This window comes from Erigeron canadensis, chromosome 4, assembly GCF_010389155.1.
Source record: "Erigeron canadensis isolate Cc75 chromosome 4, C_canadensis_v1, whole genome shotgun sequence".
In the NCBI taxonomy this organism is placed as follows: domain Eukaryota; kingdom Viridiplantae; phylum Streptophyta; class Magnoliopsida; order Asterales; family Asteraceae; genus Erigeron; species Erigeron canadensis.
In genome coordinates this window covers 23,629,977-23,643,621 of record NC_057764.1, presented here as the reverse complement: position 1 = coordinate 23,643,621, position 13,645 = coordinate 23,629,977, and the positions used below count along the sequence as shown (strand labels likewise).

General features: G+C 33.4%; 2 protein-coding genes across 2 annotated transcripts; one reads left to right on the top strand and one right to left on the bottom strand.

The window, feature by feature from the left end:
- Positions 1-437: 437 nt before the first annotated feature.
- Positions 438-4,252, bottom strand: LOC122596721 (conserved oligomeric Golgi complex subunit 4). The gene is made up of 2 exons (XM_043769346.1): positions 2,609-4,252; positions 438-1,251 (listed from the first exon to the last, which is right to left on the bottom strand). The coding sequence occupies exons 1-2, from the start codon at positions 4,202-4,204 to the stop codon at positions 622-624; spliced, it is 2,226 nt and encodes a 741-aa protein (XP_043625281.1). The 5' UTR covers positions 4,205-4,252; the 3' UTR covers positions 438-621.
- A 4,660-nt stretch (positions 4,253-8,912) lies between these two features.
- On the top strand, positions 8,913-13,630 carry LOC122596722 (U4/U6 small nuclear ribonucleoprotein PRP4-like protein). The gene is made up of 5 exons (XM_043769347.1): positions 8,913-9,786; positions 11,114-11,567; positions 11,921-12,118; positions 12,227-12,308; positions 13,160-13,630. The coding sequence occupies exons 1-5, from the start codon at positions 9,044-9,046 to the stop codon at positions 13,252-13,254; spliced, it is 1,572 nt and encodes a 523-aa protein (XP_043625282.1). The 5' UTR covers positions 8,913-9,043; the 3' UTR covers positions 13,255-13,630.
- The last annotated feature ends 15 nt before the right edge of the window (positions 13,631-13,645 follow it).

Here is a 13,645-nt window from a genome sequence, read left to right as displayed (position 1 = left end):
AATATAGACAATTATCTCTAATCCTGAGAAAGTTGTAGATATGTAACCTAGCAATATTGGCTGTTATTATTTTAGAAAATGATTTTATATAAATATGGTCCTAATAATCATATACATCATCTCTCTTCTCAGAAAAATTGTCTTCGCACGATAAAAATTGTAATATTCACAAACCCAAGAAAAACTAAACATTCACACCTCAAAACGCATAAACTCTATTAAAATGAATCGTCAATCTTTTGCATAGAGCCATCAATTGCAAGCTTTCAATGAAAATTTTATTCCTCCCTGAAAGTGTACCAAAAAAAATTTGATCCGCTGTTACCAAATATCCAGAAACGGAGTAGATATGATGTCTGGTTTGAGCAACCTTCATATTGACTATATTTTTAGACGAATAACTTTCAGCACATATACGGAATTTCAAGAAAAACAAGTAAACACGGAAGCAGAAAAAAGTTTTATACTGTAACTTTTCATGATATATATTCATGAAAGTATAGTTGTTGTGAAACAAAGAATTAAGCACAACGGTTCTTAAAGAACATATGGACTTCTCATATAGTAGAGCAGTGATGTAGCTTTCAGATATAAATAAACCGATACAAAACTCTCCTAACTTCACAATTTAAGAGCTGCTATGGCTTCAGGTTTAAAATCAACCCTCATACCCAACACTCTCCTAACTTCAGCCGGGGTAAGTCTCCAAGTCATGGGTCCCGAATTTTCACCCCAAAAATCCAAAATCTCAGACACCTTCTCCAAGTTAAGTATCGTCGCCATTTGGGTTAACCTGGCAAACTTATCCCTGACAGTCCTTTGGGTCATGCCTGAGAAATGGCTAACCAGAACCCTCACATCTCGGTCTAGCTGCAGACCTCCAAGCTGACTAAATCTTTTTTGCATCATAATAAGTTCAAGCCTTTTTACAATAAAGTCGATCACCAAATGAACAAACGAGTCATAGTTGTTGGAAGTCATTAAAGACTGGAGCCATCCTGAGTTAGTCTCGACAGCATGAAGAAGTCTCTGGACCCATGGATCGTTTACCTCGTTTTCTGCATATTCAGCTTCTGAGAGCTCGTAACTAACGGTTGCAACACTGTCCAACACGGGTCGGATTCGGTGTGTGACTGTACCTACAAGCTGCTCTAAACCAGCAACTAAGGCTTTCTTAAAGGCGTTGCTCATCTCTCCCAACTCAGATAGACATGACTTGATCCTTTCCCTATCAGCAGGAGCAGGAAATACCTGATAGAACCAATATTGTTAGATCATGTTTACTCAACAAACACCCCATTGAGACTAATTTAAAAAGAATGACATTGGTAAATAGAGGTGGCAGTGTTAATGTGATTTCTTATGAACGGGTCACCCAGATTGTCTTAGTTTTGATGGGTCAAAAAGATAATACAACAGAAATGGTTATAAAGGAAACAAGCAAAATGGGAAGAATGTCATCCAAAATGTAGCGTTAGTTCATAAAGGAGCCCAGACCATTCTATCCAAAAACTAACAATAACAATTACTAAAAGAGTAGAACTTTTTATCACTTTTGACAAGCCAAGATTTATACAAATGATCAGATTGTGTGAACAGTAAGTTACACATTTGACTCATAACACACTCCACCCAACTCACAACTTGCCACTTCTCTTGATATGCACTAACACTCTTCTATGACTTTCTTAAAGTTGGCAAGGGAAGTCTGTGTGAACAGTCTTTCCCTTGCACATTGACATTTTCTATGTAAGTCAGACACAAGACCTTCTGATCAGACAAAGGTAATTTTGTCAATTACTCAAAGACCGACCTTTTTATTGTGATACTGTTTTTTATTGCAACGTTAACATGTAGAAAAACAGATGGCCAATATAAAAGGGAAAAAAAAAACAAAAAACAATCCTAAAACATAACGATGCATCCAGCTTACATCAAGAAGTTCAAATGCCTATTAACTACAATTACTAATACATGTGTCTGCACGCCATTTCTTCGAGAGGGCAAGCAAACAAACGAAGTATGCAGACAACAACCATCTAAGCTTCGTCATTTTGATATGTATAGCTAAAACGAGTGCATAACCATGGACTATTATAGTTATAACCAAATCAACCACAATTCAGCAGTTCAACTCATAAAAAACACAAGGGTTGTGCACGATTTATATCACTTAACTAATGATGTCCACCATACATACAAAATCATATACATGTTTCCGAATTCCAATTCAAATGTATAAATATTGTCTTTGCAAGGAAGGCTTTGAGAAAGCATCATGTAATCATGTGCCAGGTGGCCAAATGGCCTCTACATATATCAAAACAAAACTCCACGCCATTCAACCAAGGAACCATGTGGTAGTGTACTTCTTGCACTAAAGCACCGTTCACCAAAGGCAAATAGAAAATGATCAACATGAATACCACATAAAGCATACTACGTAGAAGTGCATCAAGCAAACCAATAGAGCACACTGGGACCTATATTTTGTACACTAACTTTTAAGGTGCAAAAATCAAACCAAAAGTTATACTTTCACAACAATAGACCATATGAAACACGCAAAATAATAATGAACATGTAGAATTGGACTATAAGTACTAACCTCAGCACATTCCTCTTCAATCTCATGTCGTAGTTTCAGGGCATACTCACTGCTCACATCCATATTATTCAACGCGGTAGCAATATCAATTCCAGTTTTCTGAACCCCGACACCACCCAAAAATAGCTTTCCTTCACGATTAGGCTCCCTAATTTTCTGCTGCAAAGCATCATTATACTCGCCAGCAAGCAAACTCACAGCACTACTCAACGCTGCAATAACAGAATTAATATTCGATGTCGATATTGACCTACGACAGCTACTCCGTAAAACATAAAACACGTCATCAACCATAGACGTTGTAAGACTATCCATTACATGCTCGTCAATCTTGATTGCCTTCCTAACATTCTCTACCATATAAAACCCTTCCAAAATCACATAATAACTCGTCATATCTTGAACAACTTTACTAAAATTGCCACTCCTAAAAGACTTAGTAGCTTTAGGAACCAATTCTGGATCAACACGACTCAACCCTTTTATCTTCGAAATCATATACTCTGTATAATCCTCACCTAACTGTGTAAGTGACAACATCTCCTCCAAATACAGCTCAATTTTCCTAGGATCTGGCCCCTCCACCTCCCCATTCGACATCAACTCACTCTTATATGAATTAATCTCAGACGTCAACTTAGACAACTTACGATACTCCATATACTTTTTCAAAATCAAACTACCTCTCGAATCACACTCCTCTTGTAACTCACATATCGCATAAACAATCCCATCTTCCCCACACAAACTCATCAAAACATCCACATTCTCTTCAACCGCCAACGCAATATCCCTAAACAAATTATTCAAACACTTAACGAAATTCACCTCACCCTGACCCGTTTCCATCCCCTCACACAACTGCTCAAACTCGACTTTAGACCTCAAATTAATCACCTTTCTCAAATAACTAACGTAAACTTGCAACCCTTCTTCTTCTAACCCTAACGGCGAATACAACTTAATAAACCTCAAAACCGACTCATGATCACGTTTCTCGACACCCAATCCTAACCTCTTCCTAACAATACTCTCCAACTCTTTCTTATACCCTAACATCTTATCTCGTTGATCAGAACCGGAATCTTTATACTTGGCCTCGATACTAAAAAACGTCTCTACGTAACTAGCAGCATTCTCAAAATCCTCAAATTCTAAGGCTTTTATAACCCCATCAATACAATTAGTCCTTTCCACTATGGCATCTATTCTTAACAAAGTTTCATTAACACGAGATTGAGCTAAATCGAGTTCGCGTACCTTTTTCGACACCTGATCGGCCAAAATGCAAGTAGAATTAACGTTTGACAACATGTGATCTGACTCCGATTGTACGTGGACAAGGGTGTCGGATGATTTTTTGAGGAAGTTGAGGTGCTTGTCGAGATCTGGTCGGAGATTTAAGATTGATTCGAGATGGATGTCGAGAGTTCGTTGGTATGCTATGCATTCGTGAAGATGACGTTGCATTGCGGTGACGTCAGTTAGGGTTTGGATTTGGGAGATTGATTCTGGGGTGCCAAATTTTATTGATTGATTTATGGTCGGCGGTTCTTCTGTTTCCGGCGACGGTGGGGTTAGTGGTGATGACGTCATCGTTTTTTAATTTAGATTCAGATCGGTGGGAGAGAAGAAATGGTGATGATGACCAATCACTCCCTCGTATCTATATCTTATCTAGACGTAATCCTTACTCACATATGTTATTTAGTTTATCAACTAGTTAATTAATCCGGATTTAATCCGGACATATTAATTAAAATTTAAAAATTATAAAATATATTAAAAAAATTATGTAATGTTTGTTCATAAAACATTATAACTTGATATAAATCTAATAATTCTACTAACATAATAATTATATAGTTAATAAATCAATTAAATAAAAAAAATACATTTTGTTTGTAATATTATATAAGAGAGAATTTTTATTTTTATTTTTATATAAATGATTGATATTCTTATTAAACATGTAAAAAAGAGCAATTTTTATTTTATTTATATATGACATCATAATTAAATAAAAAGAGTTTTAAGGTAAAATATGGATTTGCCACATCAAAAACTTTCTAAAAATACCTATAAACACAATCTTGTTTTATTATATATAGAGATTAAAATTTAGTTAGTTTTTTAAATATGTGATAATAATCCTTATCTAATACGAATATAACTATAATATAACGTTTAAAATAATAATTTTATCTAAATTAAAAATCCTATTCAAACTATGTTTCTAATTTATATCATAAAACTCATTATTACTAATAGATGTATACACAAAAACAGTCCCTAATATCACGTATATTCACCATTTAAATTTTAATGTGTTTTTATGTATGAGTAAAATTATTAGGCATATTTCGTCCCATTTTAGTTGTCATGTTTACTAACTTTGACCGTAAATAACTTTGTTTGTGTCATGTAACACTTGATATAAAATATATGAATGGATTGGGTTTTTAATGTATTTTTCATTCGTATAAGTTTCATCAACTACTATATAGTACAAACAAAGTTATTGACGGTCAAAGTTGGTCATGACAACTAAAATGAGACGGAGGGAGTATTAGCCTTTCAAACAAAACACAATTAAAGGTTTTCAATCATATGTTCAAATTTCACAAACCAAAATCATCATAAATATTAAGTGACGGATTCATATAATTATAATCAATCCGTACATCGTACGGGCATTAAGACTAGTATCATAAACATAAGGGGAATCATTAATCAACTAACTTATGTGCCTAAAAATCAACTTAATACTTTAAAAATTTGACATGTAGATTCTATTTATTTTCTTTCATAATCTTGCCCTTTGATTTTTCCACTTGTCATCATTCTATTATTAGGTTGATTTTTAGGTATACCAATTAGGTTGATTTATCATTGTCCTAAACATAAAGCAAAAAAGCTTTAGATTTTCAACATTTAACTTAAATTTTGTATATTGATTTTAAGTAATTCCTCAAAATGTCTCTCTCATCTATTATATATTTATCTAAAATAACTATAATAACCTTTCTCTCTCGTCAAATCTAAGCCAATCATTTTTTTTCTCTCTCCTCTATAGTTCATTTATTCCTCCAGTTCATTCAAAAATCGTACATCGATAAGTTAGAAAATTATATGGGTGTTCTTAAAATTTCGATATACTTTCGAAAATATTTTAAATCCGAGGACGGAACCTATACGGTTAAGGCATTTGGCTATCACACTCTATGACCTATCACCCCCACCATCTCACCACCGCAACGCGCATGTACTTACTCTCGTGTTATAAGAACATCCAAATCTGTTTGTTTTCTTAACTGTTAAGTGAGTGATCGATTAAGTAAAGTAAGTAATTGAATTAATAAAAAAAAGTCAGTATTATTAAGTAACAAATCAAACTTCTTTTTAATTTTTTTACTAGATTTTAGGTCCGTGTCAAATACACGGGGCTTACAGTGTTATCGATATTGGATGTTAATTTATTATCGTTTAAAATTTACTTGTAATAAACTAATTTGAGTAATAAAAACTTGATCCATGTATCAACACTTTGAGTTTTATGTTAAAATATTTTATTAAAAATATGTTCATTGAAGTTGTTTACTATGACATGCTTAACGATATTTGAATATTACAAAATATAATATGTCCATCAAAATTGTAAATTGTGACATACTTAGAGATATTTGAACATTAAAAATCATAATATTTCACTATCATTTTAATTGCTTTATTGTTAAACATGGTGTATTACATTCTAATTTTACACTATTGGAAATGATATCTTATTTTTAGATCAAAGATATCTTAAATATTTCAATTATAATACGACAATGTTACATGTTTTTCCTATAATAAATTATATTTTTATATGGTTCATAACAATTACTAAAAAACACTTCAATAAAAAATAATAGTAAAATTACTCTTAAAACCATAATATATTTTCATTAAATTTTATTTATTTTTAATTAATTAATTTTATATTTATATGATAAAATATTTTAATAAATATATGATAGTTACTATTTTATTGGATATATATCAATTTTTATTTAATTAGATAAATATCAGTTTTTATGCTATCAGATATATATTAACTATTTATTTATTTATTATATTAAAATTATTGGGTAAAAAGTGTAAATTTGTGATGAAAAACAAAAAAGTGTAAATTAAAGTCAAAATTGAAAACAAAAGTCAACTTTAAAAAATCGAGATCTATAATTGATCAATTAGTATTAGAGCAACTGTGCTTTAGTATAATAAAAAAAAGATTAAGTTAATGAATTATGTAATTTTATTAAGTTTTTTTTATAAATTTTAAAAACTTTTATTTTATCAATTTATCATTCCATTAACTTTAACTTATTACAAAGTTATCACTTCAATAAAAGAGAAATTTAAAAACATTTTTTTTATCAAAATTGATACATATAGAGAAAAGCTTTTTGTTGAAAGGTTGATATTTCAACCTATTGATCAAATAGTCTTCTTACCTAAAAGTGTCAAACTATTTACAAAGACTTTTTTCTCCAAAATAAGTCTTTCATTTACACCATTGGAGATGCCGTAAGTAAATTCACTTTAATCTTTCTCAAAAAATAAAGAAAAAATGAGAATGGTGGTATCAGGACACGACTCAAAACTTGGGATTTTTAGTCATCCCTACCTCTTATACTCGTATATTCTAACTAAAACTAGGGTCATAGTCAAGCTTCGTACTAATTCTTATATTGATTGTTGAAAGGATGTTTTCAAATCTATTATGTTTATTTGGTAGTGACATATTTGGAAGACAAGGAATAATTCTCACCACAACGACATTAAGGAAAGTGGTAACGATTAATTTAATTCAATTGTTTCTACGACATACCTTTGGATTGGTAATCGAAGTCGGGACTTTCATGCTTCATGGGAAGACTGGAATGTTCTTTCGACGTCTACTACGCACTTCTGATGAAGGTTAAGTGTTATTCGTTTGCGGTGTTCTTCGTTTTGCATGTGTTTTTTCTTTAGAATCTGTTTAAGTTCGAGCCAAAAACGTCTGTGAGTGAAAACCAGTGGCGCGATCTCACGAGGTGGGTTTTTTTCTTACGTCCCACTATAAGTGGTATGAGTTTTTCACCTCTTATTTGGACTTAACAGTTAAGACTTCGGGTTGACTATAGAAATTGTTTTATTTTATTGATGTTTCTTTAGTTGTTTTTTTTTAATTCTAAACTTCTAGCATCTTGTTTCTTTTATATTATGTTGTTTTAAAGAAAAACTAGAGTTATAGCCATGTGTGTAGTTTACAAGTAGAAGATTAATTTTTTTTTTATTGATGTTACTTCATGAGAGACAGTATTCTCTTAACTCACATATACATTATCAAACTAGAGTATCCCTTTTCATGATCATTTTATGGATCTTAAACTTGTCATCTCTATAATTATACTTAATAGGATTCAAATATGTGGATCTTTTAAAGTAACTTTATGATATTAATAAGAGGTAATAAATAATATTGCATCAAAAATATTGCAAATTAGATATTGGGACTTTAGTAGAACTAAAGACGGTTTACATCCTAGTTATTATTATCTTCCACTTACTAACTAATATTTACTTACTAGGGGTTGAGTATTGTAAAACAAGTATTAAAGTAAAACAAATAAAATAAGATCTTGACCCTTAGATCATGGTATAATTAATGCATGAAGATTCACGAAGCAATTGATGTACGATAGTTTTCATGATGCACGGTGATTATCACTGAAGAAAAACATATTATTTTATTTGTTTTACTTTAATAGTTGTTTTATTTTACCTAAAACCTACTTACTAATATAGGATAGAGATGTTGAAATTTACTTATTAATATAGGATAGAGATGTTGAAAAAAGATTATGAAAGAGTGACGAAAAATAAAGTTCGTTTTTAATTTTTTTTAGCTTGTATTTTGATTTTGTTTTTCACTTTTTTCATTCTTTTTATAATTAACTCATTAACTTTTTTTTTTTTTAAAAAAAAATTCGTGAGCTATACATAGAAGTATACGGTACGGGTTTTGCCTTAAGTGCATTAATAAATGGTAATAGTGGAAGTGATAGGTCATAACGTGTGATCAATTATGGAGTGATTTACCTAACGGAATCCGTCTTAATCTATAGCTTATGGGCTACATCTTTTGAAAAAATTTATGAGTATTTTTTTTGGAATGACTTAATTAAAAGGTGAATGGAAAAATCTAAAAAAAAGAGATAAATTTAAAAAAATAAAAAAAAATAAAAAACGGATTAAAGTAGAAGAAACAAAAATAAAAAAAGTAAAAACAAACACCAGTGACGGATAGAGTGTCTTTTGTTCGATCAGATTTCCATAAACCCTAGAAATCTGGGTTTTGGTTTTACTAATAAAGAAAAAAACTCTGCATTCTCTAATTATTAAACAAAAATGGACATCGACGACACTGAAAACCCAAACCCTAACACCACTGACACAGTACCGCCGCCGCAAACCACCGCCCTCCTCCCAACCCCACCACCAATCGCCCCAATTCCACGGCCACCACTCCGTCCTCAAAACGACGATGAAAAAGAATCCGAAAACGACGATTCATCACCAGAATACGAAATCTCGGAAGAAAGCAAACAATTCCGAGAAAAAAAAGAAAAAGCCAAACAAGAATTCCTGATGAAACAACGTGCGGCAGCCTTATCGGTTCCGACAAACGACAAATCTGTCCGGTCGAGGCTTCGCAGACTATCCGAACCAATCACATTGTTTGGAGAAAAAGAAATGGAGAGGAGAGAAAGGTTACGAATGATAATGGCGAAACTCGATTCCGAAGGACAGTTGGAAACTTTAATGAGGGTATTTGAAGAAGAAGGTATGGAAGATGGAGGTGGTGGTGAGGAGGACGAAGGAGAAGCTGTACAGTATCCGTTTTATACGGAAGGGAGTACGGAGTTGTTGAAAGCGAGATATGAGATTGCGAAGAGCTCGGTTTTGAAAGCCGCAGAGAGGTTGGGACGGGCGAGGAGGAAAAGGGATGACCCAGATGAGGATTTTGATGGGGAGGTGAATTGGGCTTTGGAAAATGCGAAAAGCTTTGTGTTGGATTGTAGTGAGATTGGAGATGATCGGCCGCTTTCTGGATGCTCGTTTTCGTGTGATAGCATGTTTCTTGCTACTTGGTATGTGTTTCTTTTGGTTTGTGTTTTAAATATAATGTGTATGTATATGTGTTTACATTTGTTTTTTGTGAAATTAGGATTAGTTAGCTTGTAGATTGTAGTTGCCGGATAAGTGTAAAAATGTAATGAGTAGATGGTTTTCACCAATAGGCGACAGCTGTTAGGAAACGACACTTCTGTTGAACTTACAATACAGTAGGTTACCTTTCAATCACTAAAAGTTAATAAATACACGAAGAGTTTTGACTGTATATATCACACCCCAAACATATGTCCAAATACATAATTGTATCGTCTAGTTCTGGCATAGTGTGTATCGTGATCGCTATACTGTGTTAGACGCATGTTGTATATTCGGCTTCATTTTTTGTTAGTGAATAGTGACCAATTGTTGTGGTAGGCTGGATGTCTTGAAGATACCACTGGCTGCACTGCTGCAGTGTTTGATCAACGTTTGCTAGGTTAGTTTTATAGCTATACTGTGATCGTTGGTTGTATCTATTTTTAAAGGATGATTTTCCAGAAGAATATTTTTTGATTGTTTGGTGAAATCAGTCATCAAGTAGCCAGTCAGCTAAGTGAGAGTAGGACTATTATAAAGCGCTAAATTAGGACTATTTTAAAGCACTAAGTTAGAGGGTTTTTCTAAATTCAGTTGCTCAAAAGGTGTGGTAAGTGGTATCTAAACATAAAGGATAAAGCCCTAACTTTTGTTAGGATGCATCGAAGCTTTCTGACTTTCGTAATATCAGTATATTGGCTAAGTTGTATCATATCTCTTGAGTCTATGTTTTCAGATGAACTTTTTGGGTAAATGAGGAATTCCTCAGGTAAACCTTTTGCATTGTAATAATAAGCTCTATTGTATGGATAAGATGCAATGTGTGGTTGATTCCATTTAATTTATCATGAAATCTAGGAACCTTTTGTTTTTCTCATATTTGAGTAATCCTGTTTTCCGTAAATGTTTTCTGTACTGCTAATACTGTAGTAGGTGTATTGTTATCTGGTAGGTGTTAGATGAATGCAATTGGCTATATAAGGTTAACGTTTTCATTTTCTTGTTGAATCTGAATGCTTAGCTGATGCCAATGGCTTATTCCCATGTTTTGATTCATACTTACTATTCAATGTTTGTTTATTAGATTGCCTGTAAGTTTTAGATGAAGTTTTATTAATTACTTAATAATATGTGTCATCTTGTTACCTGATGCCCAATGTTGCCAATATATGTAAATCATGATCAAAGTAAAACTATTCATGTCTTAGTCTAATGTTTAAACAAATAATTTTCTGCTTTTTTTTGTTGTTGTTGATTCTTGATCAGTTCTTTGACTGGAGTTGCTAAGGTATGGAGCATGCCGGGAGTAAAGGTTGTGTCCTCATTGAAGGGGCATACAGAACGAGCTACGGATGTTACCTTTTCTCCAACTAACAACCACATAGCTACTGCTTCTGCTGACCGCACTGCAAGGTTATGGAACACCGAAGGAAGTCTGCTAAATACATACAAGGGTCATTTGGATCGTCTAGCTCGTGTTGCTTTCCATCCATCGGGCAAGTATCTGGGTACAACCAGTTTTGACAAGACATGGAGATTATGGGACACAGAGACTGGTGAGGAGTTGCTTCTCCAAGAAGGTCACAGTCGAAGCGTTTATGGCTTGGCTTTTCACCCTGATGGCTCTTTAGCTGCGTCTTGTGGGCTTGATGCACTTGCTCGTGTATGGGACTTACGGTCAGGGAGAAGCATTCTTGCCTTGGAAGGTCACGTGAAGCCGGTAGGACATATATTTCTTCTCTAGACGTGGAATGATGGGTGGGTTGGGTAACAGGTAAAAATGGCTTCTGGTTGAAATGGGTTGTCCGGTTTGAGTGAAAATCCTTAATGGAATTTATGGTTAGAAAATTATTATCACAAAATTGTTTTAAGTTTTTAAGCAAAACAGTTTAAGAGGGTATGCGTGTCAAAATATAAATTTATACTCCATATTTTTTAATTGTTTTTACGCTTCATTTAATTTTTGTTATTTGATATATTGATGTATTTGACATTTTATTAATTTGTTATTTTCGTTCATCTATCCTTGTATTTTGAAGTTGGCTGATAATTATTTCGTGGTCAATTTTTTAGGTTCTTGGTATCAGTTTCTCACCCAATGGCTATCATTTAGCAACAGGAGGTGAAGATAATACTTGTAGAATCTGGGATTTGAGGAAGAAGAGATCCTTGTACACAATTCCTGCTCATGCTAATCTTATTTCTCAAATTAAGTTTGAGCCTCAAGAGGGATACTTCTTGGTAACTGCTTCATATGATATGACAGCTAAGGTAATTTACAAAATAGTTTTTAGTATTCTGGTTGTTGTATGTATTGTTACTATTAGTGCATGCAGCATGCCCATTAGTGTAAAATATTTTATTGGACTTGTTTCTCAGGTATGGTCATCCAGAGATTTTAAGCCAGTCAAGGTCCTTTCTGGTCACGAAGCGAAGGTTACATCTGTTGATGTGGCCGGAGGTAATATCTGTATTCTTGACCTACTTCTGCTAGAATTTACTTTGTTTTGACATGCTCAGGATAACCCTACTACACCTACAGGTGGCAATATGGCTATTGGGCAACTCCTTAAAACGTTTTTTGGGTTGAAATGAACCATTCATTTTTTGTGTGTTTCAACACATGGTTGTCTGAGTTGGGTTTACCAATAAATTACTTTTTTGCCTGATTTTTCTAACAAGTATGCATACTTCTAACTAATTTTTTTGATTACTTGGCAAATCAATGGCACTTGTGAATGCTTGGGGTTTGGAAAACAAAAACAAAATTAAAGAAGGGGGGGGGGGGGTTGGAAATGCATATATGCCTTTCTTTGGCATTGTTATTACCCCAGATTTACCTCACAGCTTTTAGAAAAGACATTGATTTGATGTTCCATCCAATTTCCCCTGTTGAAAAATTAAGTTATTTCTTGCATCAACTCAACGCCAGACAAACTATTTCACGCCATCCGATTGAAATTGACCACTACACTCTTTTTTTAAACACCCCTTTGCATTCACTAGTTTAAAAAGCTCGTCTTGGCTGTAAAATCATCTGTAGAGGACTCAATTCGATAACAGCATCCCATCCAACTTCGCCCGTTTTTTTAGGATTAACTATTAACAGCAGGGTGTTCGAATTGATTCTATTACAACATACAAATCCCTTCTATTCACAGCATGTTGATCAGTAGGCAGAAAGTAGTTGTTCAGACTAAGTTTACATTTCTGCTTGCTTTCCCTGGATGAGATTTGATGTATTCAAACTTATTGTTATAAATGATTCATCTAATAAACCACCTCGTTTTTTTGCTGTTATTGGTTTTGCAGATGGAACAAGTATCGCTACTGTTTCTCATGACAGGACAATCAAGTTATGGTCGAGCAAAATCGCTGAAAAGGAGAAGGCAATGGACATTGATTGAGTTCTTCTCAAGTTTTGCTGTGGAAAACTAAGCATGTCACGAGTTAGGAGTTAAACACTTGACCAAAAATGTATACAAGCGGCCTAGGGTATTCAAATCTATCCGTTATTCGAAAATCCGAAATCAATCCGATTTACCTGAAAAGTTGGATATCTGGAGTTTTGGATTTGGATTCGTATAGTGATTTTTGAAAATTTCAGATATTTCTGATATCCGAAAGTATCCGACAAGTCTATTTTGATTTTTTTCAGCATTTCTTTCTACTTTTTGTTGTTGTAATTAGTATGAAAACTTGGTGACATGGATTGGGGTTTACAGAACTATCATGGCCTGTAGACATTTTTAGGACAGATGTGAAATTGATTTACTTTGATTATTTTCTAGTTGCAAC

Excerpts from the sequence above, each read along its gene's own strand:
- LOC122596721 (XM_043769346.1), bottom strand. The coding sequence starts at position 4,204 with ATGACGTCATCACCACTAACCCCACCGTCGCCGGAAACAGAAGAACCG. Across the intron at positions 1,252-2,608 it reads TTGAAGAGGAATGTGCTGAG|GTATTTCCTGCTCCTGCTGA; the intron begins GTTAGTACTTAT and ends TGGTTCTATCAG.
- LOC122596722 (XM_043769347.1), top strand. The coding sequence starts at position 9,044 with ATGGACATCGACGACACTGAAAACCCAAACCCTAACACCACTGACACA. Across the intron at positions 12,119-12,226 it reads CATATGATATGACAGCTAAG|GTATGGTCATCCAGAGATTT; the intron begins GTAATTTACAAA and ends CTTGTTTCTCAG. Across the intron at positions 12,309-13,159 it reads ATCTGTTGATGTGGCCGGAG|ATGGAACAAGTATCGCTACT; the intron begins GTAATATCTGTA and ends TTGGTTTTGCAG.